General features: G+C 41.2%; 1 protein-coding gene across 4 annotated transcripts in view; it reads right to left on the bottom strand.

The window, feature by feature from the left end:
• The window catches only part of Atrnl1 (attractin like 1), a 522,384-nt gene that overhangs the window by 325,721 nt on the left and 177,969 nt on the right, over positions 1–18,694 (bottom strand). For all 4 annotated transcript variants that reach the window (XM_006527049.3, XM_011247244.1, NM_181415.4 and 1 more), the window contains one exon: positions 10,120–10,198. In XM_006527049.3, the coding sequence (XP_006527112.1) occupies positions 10,120–10,198 (79 nt within the window). The remainder of the gene's footprint in view (positions 1–10,119; positions 10,199–18,694) is intronic.

Here is an 18,694-nt window from a genome sequence, read left to right as displayed (position 1 = left end):
CTAGGGGGGAAAAATAACTGCCATCCTTAGCTATTTAAGGTAAGAAGAAAGTGTCCATCAAAGCCAACCTGGTTTGGCTGTGGAATAGACCAAAGCTTGGGTTGTTGCCCATGTGCAAAGGTGGAGCCAAAATATAATAATGGGTTTCAGACTTAAAATAACTAAAATGTAATCATTTCATTTTCAAAACTCAAATCATAAGTAAATCGTGTTCATTCAATACACTCTAAAGAATGTGTTGCATAAATATAGTTAAAGGACAATTCACAGCATTAAATGACAAGAAATGAAATCAAATTATAATTACAGGAGCCTTGGATAAGCTATGAACATTGCTCTCAGCACAATAAAAGGCACTTTATAGATAAGGGCACCGTGCTTGTGCTGGGATGCCTGGACATGAGATGCCGAGGGTCCTCTACAGAAGACACAAAATCAAGCAAAGGTTTTCTTTTTGATCATAGGCTTGTGAGCCACTTGCGGTGACTGGGTTGTGCACATTGTCAGGATGATTCCATGTATTAACTGTCTCCTTGTTACAAATAATGCAATTGAGTTACTGTGAAAGCAGCACTATAGGATTCGATAATAGCAGAAAGCATATTTATTCCAAATTAAATGTAAACTTGAATATTAAGATAACTTTCTCCTGCCATGCAATTTATTTAGACCTATACAATTCATAATCAGCCCAAATAAAACTATCATACTGTAACTGTTTGGACTTTCTATGTCCTCCCTAGTTCCTAATTACATGGAAGTTTATTTATTTATTTATTTATTTATGAATAAGCGCCTAAGTCTTTAAACTAGGATTGTTTCCCAATTATCTCATAACTCAATTAACCCATCTATACTATTCTATATTTGACACATGGCTGGTTACCTCTCCTCAGTGTCCTAAGCCTGTCTTCCTCCAGGTCCAAGTGGCAAATCTTCCATGCCTGACTATCTCCTAAAGTTCCTCTCTCTGCTGGGGGTTCCACCTTTTAATCCCTCCTTAGCTTATCGTCCATCGGCTTCTGAATGACAGGTGATGCTTTTACAAAGGGCGCAAGACATTATCCTTACAACACACTAGCAGCATTTTCCCTTAAGTTAGAAGCTGATGGATAGACAATACTCATAAGTAGAAATATCTAGCTTATGAAACAAATTATCCTCAAGCACTGCACATTTAGCTTATGAAACAAAGTATCCCCATATACTCCACGGGTTATGAAACAAAGTATCCCCATACACTCCACGGGTTATGAAACAAAGTGTCTGCAAACTCTACACTGGGTTAAAGGCTCACATCAATGCTCAAATATTATACAAGCATCAAAGAAATTCTAAAAGTGAATTGGTAGCATGCAGAAGGACACTCAACACATCTGTGAATATTTGTCTCAATTCTAGCATTAATAATAAAGTAAAAAAATCTTTGAGCATCTCCTGACATGAAATGGATGATGCTAATACAAAACACAGGGAGAATATCAACTTTATAGTCAATTTCCATTGTGTCAGCTCTCATGTCAAAACTCAAACTTCTCTCATATAATTCTAGAATAATTCATGGGGTATATTATAAGAATACTATTCAGACTTAAAATGAATACAGATTAGGAATATGTACGTACATACAAATTCAGTAACAATTAATGAATAAAGAGGCCATGAACTCAAAAGAGAATAAGGAGGAGGATAAAGGATGGTGTAGAGGGAGAAGAGGAGAGGGGGGAGGGGAATTATACTATAATTGCAACAATTTTTAAAACCATAAACAAATAAACAAATACAGCAGGCTCCAGTCTCCTTCCAGAATTTCCTAGTCTATGCATATGCAATAATACAATGGAATACAAATATAAATACATATACACATGTACATGTCTACATTACCATATAAACAACAAACATCATACACACATTATACAATTAAATGTGTCCTGTGTACATATATGCTATGTTGCCTAAAGATTTGTTGATGATACTTAAAGTCCTGCTCTGGAAACTACTGGCAATGGGTCACCAAGTGTGTTAATAGTGTCTTGGGGCTTCTGTTGCTGTGAAAAACCACCAAGACCAGAGGCCACTTGGGGAATAAGGATTTATTTCATAATATAATTGGTAGTACATCATCCAGGGCAAGTCAATGTAGAAACCTGGAGGCTGGCAGTGCTGCTCCTCATGCATGCTAAACCTGCTTTCCTATAGAGCTCAGAACAACCACCCAGGTATGGCACCACCAACAGTGAGTTGGGCTCTCTACGTTAATCATTAATCATAAGACTTCACCACAGACATACCACTGAACAATCTGCTGGAGGCTCCCTCTTCCAAAATGGCTGCCTATATCAAGTTTACAGAAAACAAGCAGCACAGGGTGTTTCTCCTCATCCTGGTGACCTCAGTTTTAGCTCCTGGAATCCAGGAAGTGGAAGAAAAGGGAAAAAAATCTACAAAGTGGTTCTGATTTCCACACATGGGTCATGCCACACATGCATATCAGAATACATATGCACATGGGTGCACATGCAGAATAAGAAGAGATATTTTAAAATCTTTAAAGGAAACCATTGTTGGGAAGAGATGAAGAGAAAGAAGACAGTCCAACATATGCAGGAGTTTCTACTCATGATTCTAACGGGTAATGCAATGCCTAATTTTCTTTATAGTACACATAGACGACAATAAAAGCAACTAATACGTGTTGAAGTATGATACATTTAAAGGGATGCACCAGAGAAATACTTGGCATTGATTAACTCCGCAGCATAATCTTTTAAAAGTTGGCCCTACCCATAATTGACATTTTTAAACTCATTTTAATATCTCTCAAGTCAGGTGTTCTACAGTTGATGATGTCATATAGCCCACTGCTGGGAAGATGGTAGTTCTGATGTAGATGTCACTGGATCCATGAATGTAAGCACCAGTGTCCTGGTCAGTGACATACATGAAAACAAAAACAAAAAACAAAAAAAAAAAAAAAAAAAACCTTCGACCTTCGGCTCATTCGTGAAAACCTACATTATGAAGTTGAAAGTATTTTGGAAGTAGTTTAATTTGTTTCTACTTTCTTTTCTTTGTGTAAACATGAAATTCATATGAGTGAGTTAATCACTACCTAATCCTATGAAAGGCCTTTCAATAAATATAAAATAAATGTTCTCAGTGGCAAGGGAGCACTGTGGCTCTTGGTGGCAAGGGAGCACTGTGATTCTCAGTGGTAATGGAGCACTGTGATTATTGTGGTAAGGGAGCACTGTGGTTCTCAGTGGTAAGGCAGCACTGTGGATCTTGGTGACAAGGGAGCACTGTGATTCTCAGTGGTAAGGGAGCACTGTGATTATTGGTGGTAAGGGAGCACTATGGTTCTCAGTGGTAGGGGAGCACTGTGATTCTCAGTGGTAAGGCAGCACTGTGGATCTTGGTGGCAAGGAAGCACTGTGATTCTCAGTGGTAAGGGAGCACTGTGATTATTGGTGGTAAGGGAGCACTGTGATTATTGGTGGTAAGGGAGCACTGTGGTTCTCAGTCGTAAGGGAGCACTGTGGCTCTCGGTGGTAAGGGAGCACTATGGTTCTCAGTGGTAAGGGAGCACTGTGGTTCTCAGTGGTAAGGCAGCACTGTGTTTCTCAGTGGTAAGGGAGCACTGTGGTTCTCAGTGGCAAGGGAGCACTGTGCTGGAACTGAGCAAGCCCTTTCTTCCTAAAAGCTTGACCAAATAAGGATTGATCGTGTCTTCATTTGCCATAACCCACAGCGTATTCCCACTATGACAAGCAGATGTTCAGGGTACATAATAAATGGTCAATTACAGAATCAAACCTGCTTTCATTTAGGTTCTCTTTGGAATTCTGTATATACTTAATTGAGCTTAGATTCTGGAATCTGACAGACTTAATTTTGAGTTATAGCTTCTCCAGTTACTATGTGCTAGCAATCCCGACTAGAATCCACAAGTAGGAGGAAGGAAACTATATGTCTCTTTGGCCAAGATAAATACTAATTTGGCAAAACGCCTTAGCCTTAAATTTCAGGCTCTTCATTCTTGGCTTTAATGTAAGTATTTGTTTATATATCATTAGAAAATCATGGTCAGCCGTCTTCAACACCCACCCTGTACCCAGAGTTAATTCTAGTGGCACCCGTTTCCACGCACATAGACATCCCAATAAGCACACGTTATGAGAAAGAGCATGCTGTGTATGCCCCAGACAATGACTGCTTTAAAATGCACACGTGTCTGAGGCTAAGATTTGGCCTGACTGATTGGCCTCTGCATTTCCTGAACAAGAGACCTAGAACGAAACTCCAGGAAGTTACAGGAAGAAAGAACGGTATGATTAACACATCTGTACTTCATTCTGCTGTCAGCCACACATCTCATAGTGAGAAGGCGGAATTTACTTCCGGAATCTTTTTAAAGAATATAAATCTTTTTCATATAAAAAGGTCCTCTATAAATATCTTTGAATGAGTTTACTTTGAAGTACTAGGCAGTTATATATCTGAAGAGCATATTATGTAAAATGTAACTACTAGATTACAGCGTTTGTCTGCTAACTGGAAGGGTAATGTGCAGAGCTGACATGTGGTGTTTGCCACCCATGCACACCACTCCCTCACTTTAAGAGCAAATCAAGGCCTCTCTCTAGCGTGGTTTCCTCTCACTCAAAGCCCAGACGTCAGAGGAAGAGTCTCTTCTCTGTGCGTCAGACTGAACATCTGAATCAAGAATGGGGGCTGACACATTGAGCAGACAACGCCCAGGGGACCACGGTAGTGACCACCTTCCCAGAATATCCCAGATAGAGCTGAGCATGGGGTCCTTTCATCAGGAGGAAATTCATGTCTGATTCTGTCAGCTAGCCAAGAGCTTGTAGCAGGAAAGGTCACAGACTCTAGAAGAGAATCTACTGCGGCCATGCTCCTAAATAAACAGAACCTCCTCCTATATTCTAAATACTATCCTCGTGTCCACAGAAAGTGTAATATTAAGTCCCCATCACAGAAACTATTTTTGCAGAACTCAGAGGCTACTACAGAAATCCACAATGGTCAAAATCCAAAGAAGGAACCATCGGATGCTCAACCTAACTAAGCTACAGCTCCAGCTCAGAACCACTGAGGAAGAGTAAGCAGGCTTCGAAGAGCCGGAGGACGGGGATGACTGCTGCAAAGCAGCTTCCTCTAGACACGACAGTGTGCTGGGCCTGTGAACTCTCAACCATATGGCCGCGTTCGAGAGAACACTCCAGGAAACATGCCAAAATGGATGGCTGAAAATGCTTCAAGGCCACGCCCTCAAAGAAGGGCTCAGGGCAGTCAATGGCTGCTGAAGAAGGAAGCTTTCTATAGGAAAGGCCCTGGATAGATTTCCCAGTCCTAAGCACATCTACAGACAGGAACATAGACAGAATTCAGTGGGTTGTGCATGTCCAGGCATGTGTGTAAATACATGTGTGTATATATACATGTGTATACATACATGTGTGTGCATGCATGTAACACAGGAGGAGCTGCAGAGGACAGGGGAGGGCGGTAGAAAGGACTTGTATACAGTGTACTCATGTATGAAACTCTCAATTACAATTAAGGCTTTTATCTTTCAGATAACACATAAAATTGGGGTGGGGGATAAGAACTTAAGCATGTATAGCTAATATATTTGAGTGCAGATGCTTTTTTGAATATATAAAATGGAAGGTATTTTGGTCAATCCCATAATATTTACTTAGAGAAAGTCACTATCCCTGGCCATTTCTTAATCAATCTAAGTAATTGGACCTAAATATGATGGCAATGCCAATATTTTTAAAAAACTATAATTTCAGGATATGTTTTCTATATTTCATATTTTTTGAAGACCATTGCAAACCTTTCCATATTAATTCTACATACAATTAACTAACACTTCACACTGATTTCAATTAATCATCTCATTTCCAAAAACAAAAAATTTCATAGATCATGCCTCACCCCCATGGTTAACACAATAGATAGGGGCTCCCTAAATACTGTGTGTTCATGTGTAATGCATTGAATGTGTTTTAAAGACAGCTGGTTCAAAATATATAGCTCTTGTCCTTCTTTTCTTATTTATAGTTTTCAATCAGTCTGTGATACAGCAAGAAAAATAAACTGCAAACTCCCAGGACCTTTTTTTGTTAATCAAGTGTATGATTATAAGAAAAATTTAAAAATCTTGATAAGTCTAGTTATTATGATCACTTTGAAAATTTCAAACTTGGGGCTGGATAGCTCAGCAATTAAGAAAGCTTGCTTTTCATTTTAGACCTGGATTCAATCCCAAGGACCCACAGGGCAGCTCACAACCATCTGTAACTCCAGTTCCAGAGTGTCAGACACCCTCTTGTAGACCTCAAACAACAGGCATTCATGTGGTATACAGACATACATGCAGGCTTAACCCATACACATTTTTTTAAAATCTCAAACTGCAATATTAATATGAAGACATTCAAACCAGCAACTTGTCAAGTCATTTTAGCACACATCTGTTATAAACAAATATTTGAATGTGATGTCTTGAAACAATGGAATGTACCCTGGAAGCTGCATGTTCTCATGTACCTGTGTAAAACGGGCAAGGAACGACAATGCACTCAGCCTTCCAATGAACCAATATCCAGTATTTTTTCATTCCTTCTCATAGGCCCAAAGAAAGTGTTCATATTATGCCACGGGTAAGTTACCATAGGAACCAATTTGAAGAGGTAATATCCAAATTGAAGTCTTTATAGACTTTTAAGAGCCCTTGAATTCTTAGATGTCTTATTCAAAAGGCATAATAATCATAGGTGACTGATATTAAAATTATATTACGAAAAGTGTACTCAAGTTTAAGAGAAATTAAGGTGTCAAAGAATAAGAAGTAATATGCTGAATGGTTAAACCCAATATGTGATTTAAGTTACTTTCATTTAAAACAGTCCTTATAGTTGGAAAAACACCACAACTTTTATAAAAACAGTTACTGAGAGGTCAAATCTTTTAAGTTCAGGCTCCATTTTAGAGAAGTTTGAACTCAGGTAAACTAACAGGCTGGTACCTAGCATGAGTTTCCAAGTTGCCCCCAACAAAACCTAAGCCTAGCTCCTGTCTCTAGGCTACTCCCCAGCAAGACCAGTGTGTCCAGGTCATTCCTCCAACAAACCTGCCCCCCTCCCCGTTACAAGCCCACCCCCTGCCTAACGACCACCAAGGCAGAGGGGAAGAGAAATTAAACCCTAGCCGATTATGTTAAAGGCCACAATAGCTTTCCAATAAGATGCTTGCACACTTACTCCCTCCCCACATCCCTGTTTGCTGCTTACTATCAAGCCTTGCCCCAATGGAGATTCAGGGCTCCCCCACCTCCAAAACCAACCTGTGTGACAGCAGTGTATCACAGGTGCCTGAGCTAGCTCAAATAGAATAAAGACCCTGCTGTGAGTTACATCAGATCAACTCCTGTCTTTTCTTTTTGGGGGGGTGGGGGGTGGAGGGGATCACTAACATTTCCCTGGCACTACATTACAAAATCCTAAGAAAAATATATCATTGCAAATTAACTAATATCCTGTCAATCCCAGGTGAGCCTGAATCATAACAACACTTAGTTTCTTAGTCTCAGAGAGAGAGAGAGAGAGAGAGAGAGAGAGAGGTCTCAGTGTAGACAAGTATGTGAGGGCTGCGCCACCTGAGGACAGAACAGTGTCAGTCAGGCTGAGTAAGGAGAGGCTAAGGCACACAGCACCTGCCTCTGCTCGCATACCGTCTGAGAATTCAATTATCATCATAAGGGCATGTAATGACATTAAAAGTATTTGGAGATCAGAAAACAAAACTGGGGAATTGCCTTCCCAGTGTTAAATAAAAACATCCCTGGCCAACGTGTGTCCTTTGACTCTCTGGGCCTTAGGAAAACAAACCTGGAAAGAATTCCTCAATGAAATAAAAATCCTCTAAGCTGGTAATCTGACCAAGGTAACAAGCAACATCGTGTCTACTATGAACATCAAGATACAGATTGGTCTCACAGCCTTTAATGTCTTTCATTGTCCTGTGGAGGCTTGAGACCCCAGCGTAAAGGGATGCTACACTGGTGAAGCGGTAGGGGAGGGGGGCAGGGGAGCACCCTCACAGAGGAAAAGGGAAGGGGGGATGGGAGGGGGGACTTGCAGAGGGGAAACTAGAAAGGGGGACAAAAATTGAAATGTAAATAAATAAAATAATCAATTAAAAAAAAGAAAAGTATTTAGAAGCAACGAATTGAAGAAAAAAGCCTATTGGAAGCATGTGTATAGCAGGGCACCTCACCCCTATAGATATGTCTGTTTAGGCAGCGGTGAACAAATCCAATTGTGACAGAGAAGAGTACCTCCCTGTACTTTAGAGACAGAAGCTCACACTGAGAGAAGACCCACAGCCACAGCAACGTGCTTTCGTGGATTGTGGCACTCTAACCATAGCAACAGTAGTTGCTCCTGGCTGCATCTCTCTAACTTCACGGCCACCGAATCATTTTGGGAGATTTTAACACGATCAAAATATAAGTATATTTTAAAAGTTCTAAAACAATATAATAAAAACTCTAAGGTGAGAGAATATTAAGCCGAATACGCTCATCATTTAAAAAGAGAATGTAAGATACAAAAATAACAGGGTTTTTTTCCAGAGTAAATATGTTATATTTTCAAAGGGTAAATAATTGCATTGTTTTTTAGCTTACTTAATATAAGTAAAGATTCTATATATACATTCAGTCTGGACTTAGAGTCAATCACACAGCTATCTCTATGATGAGAAGGAGGTTCTGCAGACCACCTCCTCGTGGCCAGCTGAGCTCCATCCACTCAGAGCAGATCGCTAACCACTGATCTTCAGAATTCGGGTCAGAGGCCACTGCTGGTCCTGATCTGTTTCCTCATGGACAGGGAAGCACAGTGACCAGCTCCATTCGGCTACCAACTGCCTGCCTGCCATCATGCTTAGAGCTATGCTTTTTGTACCATGCCCTCTGCCAGGACCAGAGATTGTTAGAATCCACACAGAATTAAGCCCGTTTCACCAAGATTACTCTTTTATCGTAAAGCTCCACCAAGTTGGTTCTCGATCTCGCTGTACTGGTCAGACACTGACTCTCAGACGAACACAGGACAGAGGTGAACATAAACTTGGAAGAACGTCATATTCCCAAATACATTAAAGCAGGTGCTGGGTTTTGAAATATAGGAAACTTATAAGTTCATGTCGTATTCACTAATTTTCTAGCCTCAAGTACTCTAGATTGTTTCAATTAGCTTTAAATATTTTCTTATAGGCACAGTTAAACAGGCACATAAAAATGCTGAAAAACGCCCAGCCACTAAGTTACCGGTAATGCTAACGTTCGAATAATAGTATTAACGCAACACAGTAGATCGGTAAATAGAAACTAAGAGTTTTTAACTACATAAGCTACAGAACAATAAACCTGGCTATTTGCTCATAAGTTGTTTTTTGTTTCTTATCACTAACCAATATGTCAAAAGACAAGAAAGTGTCTATGTGTTTACATGGTCAGATGTTATTTTTGAGAGTATAACCTTGCTTCAACCAACATTGCGACTGTAAGGAATATTGTGACTAATTCTAATATGCAAGTGGATCAGAGTGACCTGTTCCTTTAGACATAGCTGAGTAATCAGATGGCCAGGAAATGTTAAAGATTCAGACCACCTTCCCCCATAGAAACTATTCTATAATAGATACCCTCCCTAAGGCAAACGTATGAGGATACTCAGAACTGCCTTAACGTCAACAGAGATACTGTTGTACAACAGTATTCTCACACCATAATTCAATGTCAAACTAAATATGTTACTTATTCGTTAACAGAATTAATATCTGCATTCGTGATGAATTATAATACTGTCAACAACGCCTGTAACATCATATGCACAGTGCCCTAAAATGATTGTGGTATTCAACTCTAAAGTTGTAAGAATCGAAAGATTGTTCATGACGCATGTGTAAATTTGATGTGACAGATCAGTACTGGAAAGGAGCAGATTCCTGAGTTAACAGAGATCCATGTCCGCTCAGACCCTCATAGAGAGATTAGGTAACGTCACTGCCTACCTCCCTCCGACGAGAAGCCCAGCAAGTTTGTTTGATCTTCCAGACCACAGCAGCCACCAGCAGTAAAGATAAAAAACAACTAGAAAATAAAGCACAAATAATTGTACTCGTGATACACCTGAAATATGCAGTAAAGTAAAATAATACAAAGTAAATTAAAAATACAGAGAAGTGAGAATTTGTCGTGTCAAGTATTTTAAAATAATTTCTTCATAATTGATTCACTTATTTCTTTGTGAACTGTTTTTAACTTTCCTTTCCTCTTTCTAGTTTGTCTAACAATAGAACTAGAGAATCATCCAGAATAATAAAGATCAGTATCTATAGACACACAACATTTAGAGGACAGTGTCCACAAACTTGTCAACTGAACTAACTAAATGTCCTTTCTTCTGTCAATAGACTCGCTTCTCAGCTGAGGATTTCTCTGTTGAGAAGGGGAACCATTCATTTCTTGAAATCTCCTGAGAAATTTTGTTTTCTTTCATTCTTTTTGACCCATTATAGGATCAACAAATGCAGATTACATCCCAAATTCCTTCTTTAAACTATAGACTCCCCTTAAAATTCTGTTTAAGAGGCTTTCAGGTAGCTCTCTTGGTGAAGGTGTGTGCTGCCCACCCTGAGGACCAGAACTTTGTCTCTGCAACCCTCATGAGAGAGGGAGAGGAGGACCAACCAACCCTTCAGAGCTGTCCTGCAGTGCTCACATGTGACTGGCCAATGCAGGCACTCCCTTCAACTAAACAAAAATGAGTAAGTGGATATTAACAATTTTAACAATACCAGTTTTAAGAAGGCAGTATTCTTTTTCACAAAGACAGATTCTGGGTCTGGGCACATAGCTAGGTGGGAAGACATTTTCCTATATAGTTAAAGACCTGGTCCTTAACCACAGAAAACAGACAGAGGCGGTATGGGAATGGGGGTGGGGCTGTGGGACACACACACACACACGGAGAAGATTAATTTTACAAATCTACATCTGTTATTTTGTACTGCCAAAATCACAGCATCTTATCATTTCAAAGGATTTAAGAGATTATTTAGTTCATAATCCTTCCTAGAAAAGAAATCCTTGGTAAACTCAGACAGTGACAAAGTATGTAATTTACCTAATTAAGCAGTCTTCTGGGAAACTGCTGACTCACAAGACAACAGTTTTCACTTTTAGTTAGCTCAAACTATGAAAATATGCTCACTGTGACCACCAAACACCCGTTCTACTCTGAGCGAAACTGAATTGCCGTACTACATTCTGAAACTTCTTACATCTGAGAAGGCTTGTGTGAACCCTCTGGCTCAGCAGCTCCTCCCCAGGAGTCGCTCAAGGAGACGTTTCAAATGTCATGGGGAATCTGTATTGTCACCATTTGATTGTGTGATGGTGCTTAACACTTAAAATATAAAGACACACACACGGCCATGCGTGCATAAGCATATGCGCGTGTGCGCGCGCGCGCACACACACACACACACACACACACACACACACACACACACACACACACACATTTTATATGCAGAGACTTCCAAAGTTGTCTAGGTTGAGGAGCTCTGTCTAGATCTTAATTATTTCCATGGAAACTGCATTTTTCATGCTGCCCTCAAAGGCTACTAGAATAAATATTACAACATTGGTGAGAATTGGCACTTTGACAGAAGTGAGAACTGGCACTTTAACAGTGGTGAGAACTGGCACTTCAACAGAGGTGAGAAATGGCGCTTCAACAGAGGCAAGAACTGTCACTTGAACAAAGGTGAGAACTGTCACTTGAACAGAGGTGAGAACTGGCACTTTAACAGTGGTGAGAACTGGTACTTTAACAGTGGTGAGAACTGAAACTTTAACAGTGGTGAGAACTGGCGCTTCAACAGAGGTGACAACTGGTACTTTAATAGTGGTGAGAACTGTCACTTGAACAGAGGTGAGAACTGTCACTTGAACAGAGGTGAGAACTGGCGCTTGAACAGAGGTGAGAACTGGCACTTGAACAGAGGTGAGAACTGGCACTTGAACAGAGGTGAGAACTGGCACTTGAACAGAGGTGAGAACTGGCACTTTAACAGTGGTGAGAACTGGTACTTTAACAGTGGTGAGAACTGAAACTTTAACAGTGGTGACAACTGGCGCTTCAACAGAGGTGACAACTGGCACTTTGACAGAGGTGAGAATTGCCACTTTGACAGTTGTGGGAACTGTCATATCAGAGTCCAAAGGTCCATTTCAATTTCAGTGACATCATTATATCCTTAAAATATTTTAGCACAAATGATATAAGCTTATCATTCCAAAATGAGCTCATTCATAGCATTCAAAATAAAATGACTACCATCTATAGACAAGTACTGCAAGTGGTTCTCCACTCCCCTAAGCACGCCTGCACTTATGTGCCTCAGATGAGGCAGCGAGGCATGGAGACCGTTACTAAGTGTGTACTTCACAAGAATTAATACTAAAGGTTTTTTTCCTCTGACATTTCTGTTCCAGCTAAATGCTAAACCAGGCAATCTTTTCATCCTTCACACTTAATCTGACCTTTCTTTTGCCATGTTTCCTTAAGGACAATTATAATAGTAGGTGACAGCTACAGTAGTAGGTGACAGCTTACCTACAAACAGTCACATATCAAACATGATTTGAACACCAGAGTCATTTCATCTGTGCCACAGCAGGTACATGAGCAGAATCGCTGTAGATGGGAAAGACGATGGAGCTCTCCTAGAGGATTTAAAATCCCTTCTGACTCAAACTCCTTGACTCAAGTAAAGAGAATCACTTCTACGGTAAAAAAGGACAGCAGAGTACAAAGCCTTTGCAACTCCACTCTCTTCAGAGGAAGTATACAATACTACAGGCTTGAGCCAATGGGCTCAACTCTGCTTCCTGTCAGGACAGCAGTGTCTAAGAGTCATGAAGTTACAGATAGCCTTCGGTGACTCCATCTAGAATCTTAATGACAGAATGTACACTTCCTCGGTTCCCTGGGAGGCATGATGGGGCAGTGTTCTGTGTGCTGCTTTCTTTCAGTTCCATTTCGCATGAAGGGGAGTAAACTTTGATCCTATAACTCACTGAAATATACTGGACTAGCTCTTTATCTTTTCCTTATCATTAAACCAAAGGTTTTAATGGCTAACGTCAAAAGTCTGTGCCCCGCCAATTGATTTCGTTACTATTTTTCCACAGGAGGGAAATCAGTTTGGGCTACTTTCTTAGAAGTTTCTTTCTCTACTATTCCATACAGTGGTTCCTGTGAATGCCTGGAATGGACACTGTGGAGAACAGATACACAGGCTTTCAATAAAGAGAGAAGAAAGGAGAAGGAAAGAGACAAGGAATGGGAGGTGGGGGGGAAGAGAGAGGAAGAGGGGAGGGAGGGCAAGGAAGAAAGGGGGCGGGGAAAGAGAAGAGAGAAAGGTAAACTATGTAATTCAAGAACAACCAAGTTCTGGAGGGTTCAACACATCTATGTGTTGAGGTTTGGTCTGGTGCTATGTGATGTTAAGTCCAGTCAACAAGGCCTGGGTGCCCCAGAGATGAGAGAGTACCAAGGGACCCAAGGGATACTGTGTAACCTTGCCCCCCAAGTTATCCCTGATTGGTGAATAAAGATGCCTATAGCCAATAGCTGTAAGGCTTATTATAAATATAAAGTAATAATTTGGGGTAATAATATCTAGTGCTGATAAAGGCTTATTATAAATATAAAAGTTGCGTGTCTTTTATCCAGCAACTGATCAGTCAAAGGTGGAGTAGGAAACCCAGATTGGGGTTAAATATTTATACAACATCTATGTAATGAATATAGTAAAAGAAATAATCATATCATCAGAGATGATATGAAAAAAATAGAAATGTAGGGAGAGATATTACAATAATTTGATCATAATCTTTATTAAGTGATGATTTTTACAGAGTCCCTGACATGAAAACATTGTACAATCACTTTGGAAATCAATTTGGCTGTTTCTCAGAAAACTGGGAATAGTTTTACCTCAACAACCAACTGTATACCGCTGCTGGGCATATACCCAAAAGATATCCCACCATACCACAGGGACACTTGCTCAACTATGTTCACAGCATCTTTATTTGTAATAGTCAGAAACTGGAAACAATCTAGATGTCCCTCAAATGAAGAATGAATAAATAAAATACGGTACAGCTACACATTGGAATACTACTTAGCTATTAAAAAAAAAAAAAAAAACCAAAAACATCATGAATTTTGGAGGCAAATGGATGGATCTTGAGATTCTCATCCTGAGTGAGGTAACCCAGAAGCAGAAAGACACATACAGTATGGATTCACTTATAAGTGGACATTAGCCATAAAGTGCAAGACAATGACTGTACAATCTACAAATCCAAAGAATGGGCAATAAGGAGACCCCAAGAGAGGACCCCACTCTCACTTAGAAGGGGGAAACTCCATAGTCATTAGAGGTGGACAGAGGGACTGGGTGGCAGTATCATCGGGAGCAGGGTCTCAGCCTTCCTAATGCTGCAACCCTTTAACACAGGCCCTCATGTTGTGGTGACCCCCACCTGTAAAACTACATTGGTTGCTACTTCATAACTAATTTCCCCACTATTACGGGTTGAAATGTAAACATCTGAGATGCAGGATATCTGATGTGCAGCCCACAGGTTGAGAACCAGTGGTCTAGAGCCAGCTTTGAAGGGGAGGGGGCACAGAGCACAGGGTGACATGAGCCTGTGCTGCAGCCACTTCACATTACAAGGGATGATAAGACAGGTCTGCTGTAACCAAAGAGAAATAATCTTCCGGCCATTTGAGAGAGTTCACCTTAAATTAATTAATTAATTTCCCTTAACAACTGATATGTACCTCTCAATGATCAGTCAACTCTTTAACACAAGAGGATTTTATTCTCACCAACTGAAATGTTAACAATGTAGCCAGTTTATGTCAAGTGAATTTACAAGGTTTGTCAGTTTATCCGTCTGCAAAGAACTGAAGATGGAAGAAAAGCCCACTGGTGAATGGGGCAAACAGAACACTGACTATAAGAGGACATTTGTTAACATTTCCCTCCAAAAGTTAATGTAAGAGTCCTAAAGAGGGGACTGGAGTTCAACTATCTTCCATACAGAAGGGCCCCAATATGACAAGATCACTGTCCGTCCTAGTTTGCTTGTTGTTGATGGACACCATCACCAAAACCAACTTGGGGGAGAAAGGGCTTGACTGATTCTGGTTACAGTCTAGCATCAGGTGAGGATGGCAGAAGTGTGAGCTGGGAACTGAAGTGGAGAGCAGGGAGGAGCAGCACCTACTAGCTCTCTCAGCTGCCTTTCTTATAAAACCCAGGCCTACCCACGCGCCTCGGGATGGAAACTCAAAGGCACAAAGGCGAGCTGTGCCCTCCCATACCAAGTAGAAATTAAGACAATGCCTCAAAGAGGATGCCACAGTCATCAAGGAAATGTCATTCAAAACAACCCTGAGGCTCCACCTCACACCAGTCAGAATGGCTGAGATTAAAAACTCAGTGACAGCACTAAGGATGAGGTGAGGATGGGGAGAAAGAGGAACACTCCTCCATTGCTGGTGGGACTGCAAACTGTATAACCGTTACTCAGGAAAGCAATCTGGTGATTTATCAGAAAATTGGAAATAGTTTTCTACCTGAAGACCCAGCTATACCACTCCTGGACATATATATATACCCAAAAGATGCCCCACCATGCCACAAGGACACATGCTCTACTACGTTCATAAGCGGCCTTATTTGTAATAACCAAAGCTGGAAACAACTCAGATGTCCCTCAACCAAAGAGTGGATACAAAAATGTAGTTCATTTATACAATGGAAAACTATTCCACTATTAGAAATGAGGAAATCATGAATTTTGCATGCAAATGGATAGAACTAAAAGATATCATCCTGAGTGAGATAACACAGAACTAAAAGGACATGCATGGTATATACTCACTGATAAGTGGATATTAGCCAAAAAGTACAGAATACCCATGGTACAACTCACAGATCATATTTAGTTTAACAAGAAGAGAAGCCCACGTGAGGATGCTTTAGTCCCACTTAGAAGGGGGAAGAAAATAATCATGGGAGGCAGAGGGAGGGATCTGGGTGGGAGGGGTGGGGAAGGAAAAAGGGGGGAAAGGCCCCGTATGGGGGGTGATGGGAGAGAAGCCTAGAGGGGTAGGAGAATTAAAGGAAATATGCAGCTGCAGGAGGTGGAGAGCGAAACTCTAAAGTTCCAGAGGCCTGAAATGTGAGAGGTTCCCAGGACTCAATGGGGGATGATCTTGGCTGAAATGCCCAACAGCGACCACCTCAGACACCTCAGTGGGGGAATGGGGCTTCCCATCTACCTTTAAAATTTCTGACCCAGGATTGTTCCTGTCTAAAACAAATGCAGAGACAAACATGGAGCAGAGACTGAAGGAAAGGCCATCCAGCGACCAGCTCAACTTGGGATTCATCCCATACATAGGCACCAAACCCTGACACTATGACTGGTGCCATGTTGTGCTTGCAGACAGCAGCCTGGCATGGCTGTCCTCTGAGAGGCTGTATCAGCAACTGAGTGAGACAGATGCAGTTACTTATAGGCGACCATTGGAAGGAGGTCAGGACCCCTATGGAAGAGTTAGGGGAAGGGATGAAGGAGCCGAAGGGGATGGCAACCACACAGGAAGAACAGCAATGCCAACTAACCTGGACTCCTGGGAGCTCCCAGAGACTATGCCACCAACCAAAGAGCATACATGTGCTTGTTCCATGGCCCCTGGCATACATGAGCAGAGGACTGCCTTGTCTGGCCTGAATGGGAGAGGATGCAGCTAATGCTGGAGAGACTTGATGTCCTGGGGAAGGGGGATACTGGGGATAGGGTGGAGGTGGGAGGAATCCAAGGAGTTAAGACCTAGAGGCCATTTGTCTACTGCTTGGAGGTAGGGCCTCATAAAAAAACCAAAGCCCTGGCACCTGGTCTGTTTAGCTTTCAGGTCTGACTTAGCACATCTCTAGCTTTCAAGACACCCAGACCATTGTGATTTATTCTGGTAGATGAAGTCCAAATGTTCTGATCTAAGAGACAGGCAGACAGACACACAGACAGTCAGATAGACAGGCAGACACAGACAGACAGATGATAAAAATGTCTGAAATATGCATGTTGCTGTAAATCAACTCAGCTGTGGATGCTGAGAGTAGTGGACATGACAGTGAAAGTTAAGAAGGGTCACTTCAGTCAAAGCCACCTGTAAGGCCTTCGGTTCCCTCTCAGGCATCTCTCTGCTGCTACATCAACTTTACAGGGCTTGTCTGTGCCCAGTAGATCATGTTAGTAGTATCAATTACATTTCGTTCCAGCTCCCCATGGCCTGTGTGTACTGCAATTGAAGGGTTTGTGACAGGCAAGGGGACTCTTCCTGTTTAGTCTGAGATGGAGCAGAATTTGTGTCCTCGTCCACATGCCCCAGGTGACATGTGGAAGTCAGAGGAGAATTGGAAGGAGATGCATTTCTCCTTCTTTCAAGAAGACACTGGGAACAGAACTTAGGCCCTACGACCTGGTTGCAAGCCCCTTTGCTTGCTGAGGCACCTCGCTGCCCTCAGCAGTCATAAACTATAGGCAACTAGTACTGAGAGCGGGAGAAACAGTCTACCACAGAAAAGAGCCATTGGATAACCAACTGGTTGTCCAAGAGCAAATGGCCAGCCCTGAAAACATCCATACAAGTAACATTGTATAGTCTGGGCAGGATATATTTAGATATATGAATGTAGACATGCACAGGCATGTACATACACAGTTATGTATACAACCACAAACACTGGAAAAGAGGCTATGGATTTGAAAATGGAAAGTGTACATGGGAGAATTTGGAAAGAGATGGGAGAGGGAATTATGTAACTATATCATGATCTCAAAAAAGTAATTAAAAAGTCATAAAATAAATCTTTAAAAAATTAAATAAAATGGAAAATGAGGGAGTTTGTCCCCACTGACAGGCCTTCAGTGAGATCTGGGAAATGTGACCACTGTGCGCTGGGCAATGGTGATCACGTTCGTGTCTGAGACAACACTATGTTGAGGCCAGGGAAGACTCCAGGGAGCACTGGTGACCTTCCAGCCAGATCAGCCATATTTCAAAGAGCACTCTTCCTCTCAGCTCTTCTGCTGCCGTTGAATACTATAATTTACAGCCATCTGTATGCATTGTAACAGATTTTACACTGAAGCGAGTGGTGGTGGGTAGGTGTACTCAGAGGGGTTTCCCGAGCATGGAACCTTATGTATGCTGAAAGGCCAGTTCTTTTTGAAAAGACTTGCTATAATAATGTGAAATAATGAACGGTAGCTAAATTTCTAGTGAGAAGCAACAACAAAAATGGCTGACAAGGAACATAGCCCTACATATGCAAATTAAAAATACAAAACCTTAGAAAATTTGAGTTGGGGAGTAGTTTGTTCCAACACTAAAAACAAAATTAATAAAAACTTACTCTGAATTTCATAAAACTAAAAACGTTTTAAATATGTGAAAGGTGCTAGCTATTAAGAGACTACAAGACA

This window comes from Mus musculus, chromosome 19 (assembly GCF_000001635.26).
Source record: "Mus musculus strain C57BL/6J chromosome 19, GRCm38.p6 C57BL/6J".
NCBI classification, from domain to species: Eukaryota; Metazoa; Chordata; class Mammalia; order Rodentia; family Muridae; genus Mus; species Mus musculus.
This window is presented reverse-complemented; position numbering and strand designations above follow the sequence as displayed.